At 54.2% G+C, this 10,673-nt stretch overlaps 1 protein-coding gene across 1 annotated transcript; it reads left to right on the top strand.

Annotated features, from left to right (window-relative positions):
* Positions 1 to 3,251: 3,251 nt before the first annotated feature.
* On the top strand, positions 3,252 to 9,583 carry DMBX1 (diencephalon/mesencephalon homeobox 1). The gene is made up of 4 exons (XM_045482410.1): positions 3,252 to 3,414; positions 6,367 to 6,545; positions 6,822 to 7,170; positions 8,106 to 9,583. The coding sequence occupies exons 1-4, from the start codon at positions 3,261 to 3,263 to the stop codon at positions 8,546 to 8,548; spliced, it is 1,125 nt and encodes a 374-aa protein (XP_045338366.1). The 5' UTR covers positions 3,252 to 3,260; the 3' UTR covers positions 8,549 to 9,583.
* The last annotated feature ends 1,090 nt before the right edge of the window (positions 9,584 to 10,673 follow it).

Consider the following 10,673-nt stretch of genomic DNA (forward strand, 5'->3'; position numbering starts at 1 on the left):
CACCATGTCTGTCCTTCTTCCCTCTTAGATCTCTGCCTTTGGGGTCATGTTTATAGTGTGTAGAGTGGGCTTCTTTAAGTAAATGTTGTTGGGAGGTACTTTGTGGGAGTGTCAGGTCAGATATCTATAAATCCTGCCCTCAGCTCCTGGCTTGTATATGCAACTGCTAATTCAGCATCCTTACTTGGAAGTTGGATCCCTATTTTCACACTTAGCATACCCCCCCAAAACCATGATTTCCATTGCCCCCTCCCCAGACCCCCTTCTCCCTCAGTGTTTCTGATTCAGGAAAAGGCCCATCTTCACTCAGTTGCTCCGGCCAAAAATTTGAGTTAACCTTTTTTTTTTTTTTTTTTTTTTTTTTTTTAAGTAGGTTCTATGCCCAACATGGGGCTTGAACTCACAACCTCGAGATCAAGAGTGGCATTCTCTACTGACGGAGCCAGCCAGGCACCCCCAGTCATCCTTTTTTGACCTCTTTCCCTCACATCTTATAACTAACCTATCACAATCATGTCCATTTTACCATCAAAATATGTCCTGAATCTGGGGTGCCTGGGTGGCTCAGTCAATAGAGTGGTTAAGTGTCTAACTTCAGCTCAGGTTAGACTTTGGCTCGGGTCATGATCTTGTGGTTCGTCGTGGTTCATGATGGTTTATTGGGGCTCAGCATGAAGCCTGCTTCAGATCATCTGTCCCCCTCTCTCTCTGACCCTCCCTTCCCCCACTTCTGTGTGTGTGTGTGTGTGTGTGTGTGTGTGTGTGTGTGTGCACGCATGCGCACTCTCTCTCTAAAATAAGTGGGGGGGGGGGAGCCTGGGTGGCTCAGTCGGTTTAGCGTCCGACTTCGGCCCAGGTCATGATCTCGTGGTTCGTGAGTTCGAGCCCCGCATCAGGCTCTGTGCTGACAGCTTGGAGCCTGGAGCCTGCTTCGGATTCTGTGTCTCCCTCTCTCTCTCTCTGCACCTTCCCAGCTCATGCTCGCACTCTGTCTCTGTCAAAAGTAAATAAACTTAAGAAAATATTAAAAAACAAATTCAGAAAAACATGTCCTGAATCTCACTACTTCTCACCACCTCCCCGCTACCGCCTAGCGGAAGGCACCTAGTTGCTGGCCTGGCCTTCTGCAGTGACCTGGTCTCTCCACTTTTCTTCTTTACTCTCTGCAGGCTGTTCTCTGCAGCCAAAATGAGCTTTTTTTTTTTTTTTTAAATTTTTTTTTCAACGTTTATTTATTTTTGGGACAGAGAGAGACAGAGCATGAACGGGGGAGGGTCAGAGAGAGAGAGGGAGACACAGAATCGGAAACAGGCTCCAGGCTCTGAGCCATCATGAGCCATCAGCCCAGAGCCTGACGCGGGGCTCGAACTCACGGACCGTGAGATCGTGACCTGGCTGAAGTCGGACGCTTAACCGACTGCGCCACCTAGGCGCCCCCAAAGTGAGCTTTTAATGACAAATTGTATCATGTTACTCTTCAGTCAAGACCCTCCAGGAGCTTCCCATCATGGTGGGGGTAAAATTCAAACTCCTTGCAATGGAGCCGTGAAGCTCTTTGGGGTCTGGCCTCTCCTCTCCCTCCACTCGCTCGTTCCCTCTCTGTGTTCCAGCTACCCTGGCTGTCTTGCTGTTCCACATAAACACCAAGCTTCTTCATGCCTCAGGGCCTTCATCCTTGCTGTTCCTTCTGCCTGGAAAGCCTTCCCTCCAGAACTTTGCATGGCTTACTCCAAATAGCAGAGTGCCTTTCTTGACCACGTGTTCCACAACAATCTTCCCTTTTCCTCTTGTTATTCTCCTTCTCTGTCTTATTTTTCTTCAGAGCACTTGTTTCTGTCTGGCATTAGTACCTATATTTATTTGTTATTTTGTAGTCCTCCTCCCTTGGAATGTAAATTCTACGAAGGCAAGGACTTTGTTTGGTCACTTAGTAGGTGGATGCTTAATACATATTTATTGAATGAATATGTGTAATATATAAATGTGTGTGAGTGTAATGTTTGTGTGTAGATATATCTGCTGCATGGATAGATACCCGTGAGAATGTCTGTGTGCAGAGCCGTGGGGACTAATGACATAGAATTTGTAAATTTGCTGAGTTTGTGTGTGACCAGGACTACTTCTGTGAGTGCCTCGCTGAGAATGTCCATGTGTGTGTATTTGGGCATGAAACGTGTGTGCGTGTGTGTGCCGTGGATGTTTGGTCACGTATAGCCTGAGTGTCTACGTCAGCGAGGGTGGGGAGCTGAGACACTTGGGCAAGTTCTTCCTCTTACCAAATGGACCTGCCGTTGCGCCAACCCGCCCCCGTTCCCTCCCATGCCCAGGACACAGGAAGCACCTATGTGTCTTTGGGAGCCTGCAGACATTGGGTCACGTTCCAAAAACGACACTTCAGGCCAACACAGGTGGGCACTCAGATGAGGACTGTGAGGGTCCAGAGGAGACCTGGGGCTGATAGGACCTTGGCAGCCTTGTGCTGAGCTGGGCCGTCTCAGCAGGAAGGATGATAAATTAGCCACCAAAAAATGAAGCTGAAGCAGTGTGGGCGGGATGGGCCCTGGATTGGCTGTGTGGCCTCAACATGTCACTGCTCTTTCTCTAAGCCTTGGTAGACTCATCTGTAAATGGGGTTCATTGCTCTTGGGAAAATGATAAATAGAGGGAGGTAATGGTAGTGAATATATACCAGTCATAACAATAGTGTCCTTTTGTCTGTGTAGCGCATTAAGGTTTTAATCCATTATCTCAGAGCAAGTGCTTCAGTGTCCCCAGTCCAGCTCTGGACTTGGCCCCATGTGGGCCTCGGTAGGTGTTGAGTAAATAATACGTGTGTGAGTGAATCAGTGAAGGTACAGATAAGAAAGTGCCTGGGTGACTAAATGGAGATGGCTGCATAAAGCAGCAATTGGACTGATAAATCACAGTGACTGACATTTTTTAGCACATACTGTGTGCCAGGCCCTATTGTAAAGACTTCTCTTATTAGCCCCATTTTGCAGATGGAGAAACGGAGGGGCAGAGAAGTTAAGTGACTTGCCCAAAAGTCACAAAGCTCCTAAGTGGTAGAGTTGAGATTCTAGCCCGGGCAGTCTGACTCCAGAGCCCAGAGCCCAGGCCACTTTCTGATGGAGGGGCAGAAGCTCTCGGGGGTGAGGTGAACACCCAAGGTCGAGGCTAGGGATGTCTACCCCAGGGTGGAGTGTGATACCCTGGTTCAGGTCTCCTCTCCTCTTCCCTGTCCGCAGGCGCACGCCGCGATGCAGCACTACGGGGTGAATGGCTACTCGCTGCATGCCATGAACTCACTCAGCGCCATGTACAACCTGCACCAGCAGGCGGCCCAGCAGGCCCAGCACGCCCCCGACTACCGGCCATCGGTGCATGCGCTTACGCTGGCTGAGCGCCTGGCTGGTAAGGGCCACGGAGTTGGGACCTTGGGGACAGAACCGTGGGGCCTGCGGTGGAGGAGAGGTCTGGGGGAGGAGGCTCTGGAAGTTGAAGACAGGAGGGAGGGAGCACTGGGAAATTTTTCTCTGGGAGGCTATGGAAGACCCAGGTCACTTAGCAACACAGAAAGGCATCAATTTAAAATCTATGTGTGACCATCCAGAGCGCTCCTTGTTTGCCAGGACTGTGCTGGGCACTGGTGCTGCCCTGGCCTTTGGATTCCCTTAACGACCCCTTGGGGGAGGGACTCATCCGCCTCTCTGCCTATCTTGCAGATGAAGACTGAGGCGGGAGGGTAAGGGACTCGCCTTGAGGAGTCGCTGCAAGAGGAGTGGAGTGCCCGGGAGAGGGTATTTCAGGCACAGGGAGTCATACGAGTAATAACAGCTGGTTGTGTGCCAGGTGCTGTGTGAGGCTTTCTCTGTGCATCAAATCCAACCCCGATAAAGGAGGTTATTATCTCCATTTTATGGACAAGGAAACTGAGGCTCAGAGAGGTCAAATCTAGGTGGGGGGTGGGGCTGGAGGGTTTGAACATGACACTAGGGCTAAAAATATAAGCTTCGGAGCCCCAGGTCTGTAGTTATTGGGGGTCTGAGCATTCACCTCTCCTCTCTGAGCCTGTGTCCCCTTTAATCAGAGGGGACAATAGGATGATCGGGAAGTTATTTGAGGTAACATAGGCAAAGGATTCAGCAGAGATTGGTAAGTGCTCAGAAGTCATTATTCCTCAAGTCCCAAGGTAAGGGCCCATGAGGGAGCTGCAGTCCTGTGTCCCCGTCTCCCTTCTACTGATTTGCTGCCCTGCCCTGTAGCCCCTCGCTGGGTGTGAGAAGGATGTGACCGCATAGGTGAGGGGCATGATTCCCAGGAGGTGGGGCCGCCCATTCTCTCCTGTCTCAGATCAAACCTTGAGCAGCTAGTGAACCCATGTGGGTTCACCGCCCTGTGCCAGGCAGTACTCAGGGGACTTCAGGGCACCCCCAGGGAGACCAGGTGCTCACGGAGCCATAGAAGAGCACGGCAGGAGTGTGGCTAAGATCCAGTGGTGGGGCAGCTCAGAGCAGCGGCATCTGGTGTAGTCAGAGAAGCCTTCCTGCAGGCTGTGGGGGAGGAGCCAGGCCTTAAAAAGGAATGACTGGTGAGGGCACCAGCATGAGCAGAGGCACAGAAAAGGCATGGGATAGGAGGACCCTGCCTGGGAAGAGCTGTCGGCCTGGGGGAGGGCGGGGCAGTCATTTCCACTCCTCGAGACCCTGTGGGGCCTTGGGGTAGGGCTCAGTGAACAAAATCCCTGGACCCCTGGTTGTCTTCTTTAGATCAGTGTGGGGCATAAGTCTCCAGTGTGGGAATGTGGGTACAGTCCTGTCCTGGCTATGGCTGCATCTCTGATTTGGAGTGGATTCCCTATCCCAAACCTGGTGGTGACACCAGCTCCTCACTGTGCTCTAGACCCAGAGAGGAGGCAGGGGGTGGAGGCTCCTCTCTGCTGGTGGGGGCAGAGGAACGGGAACATTTAGCACTCCACCCCAATTCTCTTAATTCTTAAGAAGGAAGGACATGAGCTCTAGGTGGGCCTTTGTTTGGAGGCCTCGCCTTCTGGCAGAAAGTTTTGCTGACGGTACAGACAGCCCGGCCTCCCCTGTGATCACCCACCCGTATGGCCCCTGGAGCCAGCAGCAGGGTGCTGAGCCGCTGCTCCCTCAACCAGGGTTCAGCTGACCGAGGGGTCCCCAGTCCCCAGGTAACCAGTGTGAGCTCAGTCCAGGCTGGGATTAGTGCCAGTTTGTGAGAGGTTCAGGGCTCCCTCTAAACTGAAGAAGGAGCAACCCAAAGGTAGCCTTTCTGGATACCCAGTTGCCTCCTTCCCCATTTAGAGCGCCGTGGATGACTCCCCAGTGCCTGGAGGACAGGGGAAAGACTCTGGCAGCCCCAGCAGAGGCTGACCCAGCTCAGGTTCGCTTCAATACAGGCAGTCCAGGATCCATTTATGGGCTATGGGAGGCAGGGGAGAGAGGTTACTGTCCATCCACCAGGATGTACTCAAGCAGAAGGGCTGGATCCTAGACACCAGCCCTAGGCAGACCTCTATCCTCAGTGGTTTTCATGTTACCAGCATGTGAGCAGGACGGTAGAATCAACAGTCCATTAGCTCTGTCTCCCATCCAAGCAGTGGTTAGAACCTAGTCTTTTTTGTCCTTTGAGGAAGCAGCCAAAAGGGCCAAGACTAGATGCAAAAACTTCCCCGTGCTCTGAGGGCCCTGCTAGTGCCGGGCTTTCTTTTGAGGAGACATAAGAGCAGGAGCCTCAGGTCTTGCTATCAGAGACTCTTAGGCCAACTTGGATCCTCAGAGTCATACGCAGAGGACATGGAATCAAGTGCCAGTGAATTGTGTACCAGTCAGACCTCACCTAACTAGACCTTGCAGATACCATCCCTGCTGCCAGCCTGGCTTCTCACGGTCAGGGGCCAATATTCTGTTGGTATCCAGAATCTAAGGGTTATAGGACGTTATAACCTTTGTGACACTGGTAAACAGATTATTAGCATCATGTAGTCTCGGAATATTATGCTCAGCATCCTAGGACTTTGAGGATCTTAGGGCAATGTCCACCTATCTACCCATACACCCTCAAACCAAATGAGGAAGACTGCTCTCAGTCATATTCCTGACAGCTGTTTATGGAGATGAGTTAGACCTCTGTGGTCCTTATAGTGAACGTGGGCAAGGAGAGATCTCAAAACCCCAGCCGTATGGAGAGAAGTTGCGGGGTTTCCAAGGGGAAAGGGCCAGGACCCGGCTCTGCAGGAGCCTGGGTGTCTGCAGCGGGTCAGAGCAAAGTAAGATTCAAAACCTATTTCCCGTAATTAAATGGGCGCCCTCTCCTTGCCCTCCAACGGCTGTACATTTCAAGACATCATCTTGGAGGCCCGCTATGGCTCACAGCATCGCAAACAGCGCCGTAGCCGCACGGCGTTCACTGCCCAGCAGCTCGAGGCCCTGGAAAAGACCTTCCAGAAGACTCACTACCCAGATGTGGTGATGCGGGAGAGGCTGGCCATGTGCACCAACCTGCCTGAGGCCCGGGTGCAGGTAGGTCCCCGCTCCTCTAAGTGGACCTTGCAGACAAGCACCAGCCCACCGACCTGGCTTCCCTCTGCCCAGGAGCCAGCATTTTTATCCCTCAGTGCCCGTGTAACTGCTCCCTCCATGAATGCCTGCGATGACAGGAGTGGGGTTTTGGAAGGGACAGGGGTGCATGTTTCCTGCGGGGTGGATGTTTCCTGCGGGGTGGGAGGCAATGTTATCATGCACATCCCCTCCCAGAGCACCCAGTTCCACAACCCACAGCTGCTCTCCCATCCCCAGGTGTGGTTCAAGAACCGCAGGGCCAAGTTCCGGAAGAAGCAGCGCAGCCTGCAGAAAGAGCAGCTCCAGAAGCAGAAGGAGGCCGAGGGCTCCCATGGGGAAAGCAAGGCTGAGGCCCCAACCCCAGACACCCAGCTGGAGACTGATCAGCCCCCAAACCTGCCCAGTGGCGACCCCCCTGCCGAGCTTCATCTGAGCCTGTCTGAGCAGTCGGCCAGTGAGTCAGCCCCTGAGGACCAGCCAGACCGGGAGGAGGATCCCCGGGCAGGAGTCGAGGATCCCAAAACTGAGAAGAGCCCTGGGGCTGAGAGCAAGGGGCTGGGCTGCAAGAGGGGCAGCCCCAAGGCAGGTGAGGCTTGGCAGGTGCCGTGGGCGGGCTGGGGCCCAGTGGAGGGAAAACAGCCAGATCCTGCTGGACAGGGCCCTGGGTATGTGAGGTGGATCAGAGCAGGGATAGAGTCAGCTTTTAACACATGGCACTAGGACATGATCCCTTAGAAAGGAGTTGGCCAGGGCGCCTGGGTGCCTCAGTCAATTAGGCATCTGACTCTTGATTTCAGCTCAGGTCCTGATCTCAGGGTCGTGAGGTGGAGCCCCACATCAGGCTCCACATCGGGCTCAGTGCTGGGCGTGGAGCCTACTTAAGATTCTCTCTGTCTCTCTGTCTCAAAAAAACAAACAAAAAAAAAAGATAAAAAATAAAAGAAAGGAGTTGACCGTAGCAGGCCTGTGCCAGGTATTTTCCGGGGAGGGCCGGGTGGCAGGGGAGGAGACTTAGGGAGCCCAGGGCAAAAGCTGTTTATCAACCATTATGGAAATACTATGGTATTTTAACAGCCAGCACAGATGCACCAGTGCCTATCGGGTGAATTCCACACTGGTATCAGGGACTCTCACGTGCAGCAGACTCAGAGCCACGTTTCTGAGGGAACAGAGCTGTGGGGTGCGGCATAGCTCAGACACAAATCCTGAGCCCAGGCAGAGAGCTGGTGAGGGGTGGGAGCCACAGACAGGAGAGGGGAAGGGGAGGTGACAGTCCTCCCAAGAAGTCAGACACGGGGGGCCCTGGCAGGGTCTCTGGGACTGCCCTAGGAAGCCTGGCTCCCCCCGCTCCCAGGATTCTGAGGGGTGCTTCAGGACACGCCTTGGCTGAGATGAGTGGATATGGTTTCAGCCAATGCCTGTCTTATCTGCAGTGCCAAGGGGTGGGAAGACTGAGGGAGGCCCTCCTGGCAGACCACTGTCCTTGTCCTGAGCCCTTGGTTCTCGGTTCTCTGCTTGCAGATTCCCCAGGCAGCCTGGCCCTGGCTCCTGCAGCACCCGGGGGTGGCCTCCTGGGCCCCTCCCACTCCTACTCGTCATCCCCGCTGAGCCTCTTCCGTCTGCAGGAGCAATTCCGCCAGCATATGGCAGCCACCAACAACCTAGTGCACTATTCATCCTTCGAAGTGGGGGGCCCGGCCCCTGCCGCCGCTGCCGCCGTCCCCTACCTGGGTGTCAACATGGCCCCGCTGGGCTCGCTGCACTGCCAGTCCTACTACCAGTCCCTGTCGGCAGCCGCTGCTGCCCACCAGGGCGTGTGGGGGTCCCCGCTGCTGCCCGCGCCCCCGGCAGGCCTGGCACCTGCCTCTGCTGCCCTGAACAGTAAAACCACGAGCATTGAGAACCTGCGGCTTCGGGCCAAGCAGCACGCAGCCTCTCTGGGACTCGATACGCTGCCCAACTGACCGCTGGCCTCCAACCCAGCCAGGGGTCTTGGGTGCCCCCTCCCAGCCCCAGGGTTGCCCCCAGACGGCTTGCATGGAGTTCACTCTATGAGCCCGGGGATCCTGGGGCCTTGGAGTCCTGCCCCCATCCCGCTCCCTGAGTCCCAGCCCCCGGTGAAGCCCACACTTGCACACCTTCTGCATGGCCCTGCTTGGATCCCACGGAGGCCGGATCGGAGGAGGGGAGGCTGGGTCGCCCGCAGCCTCTGCAGGAGAGCGAGGCCCTCCGTGGCCAGATCCTCCCCTCTGCACGGCCTCCTCCCTGCCCTCCCTACCTCCCCTTTGCCCCCTAGTAAGTCGATGTGTGGAATGTGAGGTATAAATATAAATATATAAAGCTATATTTTCAGGCCCCTGCCTGCCCCAGCCCCCCTGCCGTCCTTGCCTCCCCGTACAGCGTCCACATCTCTCTCTGGCTTTCCTCTGTCTCTCTCTCTCCCCTCTCCTTCCCTGACCTGCCTCTGTCCTGTTTCCTACCCCTCTCTTCCCAGCCTCTGTCTTCCCCACTCTGGACCTTTGCCCACATCTCTTCTCCCTGCTCCTGCTTTCTTTCTTTGGTCCTGGCTGTGTGATGTTGTCAGTTCCCAGGCTATGTTTTGTTTGGGATTGTGACTTCTTAGTTGTAGTGATTTTGCTTTTTCCTGTTCTTCCTCCTGCTTCTTCCCACCTGCCTGTCTCCTCCCTGCACTGCACTGGCCTCTCTAGGCTGCTGTTCCTCTCCATCCCCAGTAGAGGTGGTAAGGCCCTAGCTGGAGACCCTTTTGCCACTGGAGCTGAGGGCAGGAGCTGGCATTGGCCTCCTTAGCCGTCCTCCCTCAGACCTGTCATCCAGAAGGGGTCACAAATCACATTCTCTTCTCTCTCTTTTCTCAGCTTTGAGGCCCCACCCAAGATGGAGGAGGAGGGGAGTGGAGGCAGGAGTCAGGCTGAGGCAGGCAATAGGATGGCGGCATCCCTGCCTGTAAGACCTCCAGGACAGAGGACGGCCACCAGTGTTCATCCAGGACTGACCACAGGGTTCTAGGTCTCTCTGGTGAGACTTCTCTGGTTGGGGGGAGGCAACAGGGGAGGGGGGCTCTCAGAGAGAGGTCTTTTCAGAGGAATGGGGCAGATTCTTTTCTCCCACTCCCTGGCCCCTAAGTCCTGCAGTTAGAGTCTGCTGCAGGGGTGCGTCTGAGCCAGGAAGAAAGGCTGAACCCTAACTCCTGATCACAATAAGTGCAAACCACACAGCAGTGCATAGTCTCAGGCTTCTGTTGACATGCCGTCCTGGAGCTAATTGTTGAAATCAGGGCTTCTGTCCAGCTAGTCACTGGCATGGAAAAGTGGGTTCCTGTTTATGTCCAGGAGCCCAGCTCAGCAAACTTCCCTTCAAAGCAGTGTGGCCTTGAGTCAGCCCGTAGCCTCTCTGGGCCTGTTTCCCCATCTGGATTAGATGGTCTGTAACGTCCTGCCCAGCTGTAACATCCTGCATGTCTGGGCTCACAACCCTTGCAGGGTGGAAGTTTTTAGTTAAATTAACAACGACAGCAACAACAATGACAACAACAACAACAAAAAGGCTCTCAAAAGTACAGTGGATGAATTGGAAACTTACTGTTGCCTTGCTGTGGAGCAATGAGTGTTGTACGTACAAGCCTTTGCATGAGCATGGCCACAGTTTCTGGGTCTCAGTTTCCCCATAAATATAATGGGTCCCTTCTAGTTGAGAAAATGTGGATTTGACCCTGATTTTCTTGAGTCATAGTGCCAGCTTTTGAGGTTGCCCCATCTCCATGCCTTTACAGGGTGTCAGGGACTCAGGGCAAGGGGAGGGGAATGGCTTGCACAGATTCTGAGTCATGATCCTCAACCCTTTGTGGCTCACCACTGAACCCTCAACACTCTACTTACAGAAATTGCATCTGGAAACCAGGGTAAAGATTCCTAAGGTGTGTCTCTTCTCCCAGTGGTAGGAGGCAGAGGCCCCTGCTGGGGCCAGGTAGGACTGGTTTGCAGAGCAGTAGATGCCCATCATTCTTGGCGTTTGTGCGGGGATGGTGTTTTTCTGAGCTGGGTAGGATGGAGGAGGCTTTGGGGGGGCGGA

This window comes from Leopardus geoffroyi, chromosome C1, assembly GCF_018350155.1.
Source record: "Leopardus geoffroyi isolate Oge1 chromosome C1, O.geoffroyi_Oge1_pat1.0, whole genome shotgun sequence".
NCBI lineage: Eukaryota > Metazoa > Chordata > Mammalia > Carnivora > Felidae > Leopardus > Leopardus geoffroyi.

Coding starts and splice junctions, on each gene's coding strand:
- DMBX1 (XM_045482410.1), top strand. CDS start 3,261: ATGCAGCACTACGGGGTGAATGGCTACTCGCTGCATGCCATGAACTCA. Junction 3,415..6,366: donor GCTGGCTGAGCGCCTGGCTG/GTAAGGGCCACG, acceptor GTACATTTCAAG/ACATCATCTTGGAGGCCCGC. Junction 7,171..8,105: donor GAGGGGCAGCCCCAAGGCAG/GTGAGGCTTGGC, acceptor CTCTGCTTGCAG/ATTCCCCAGGCAGCCTGGCC.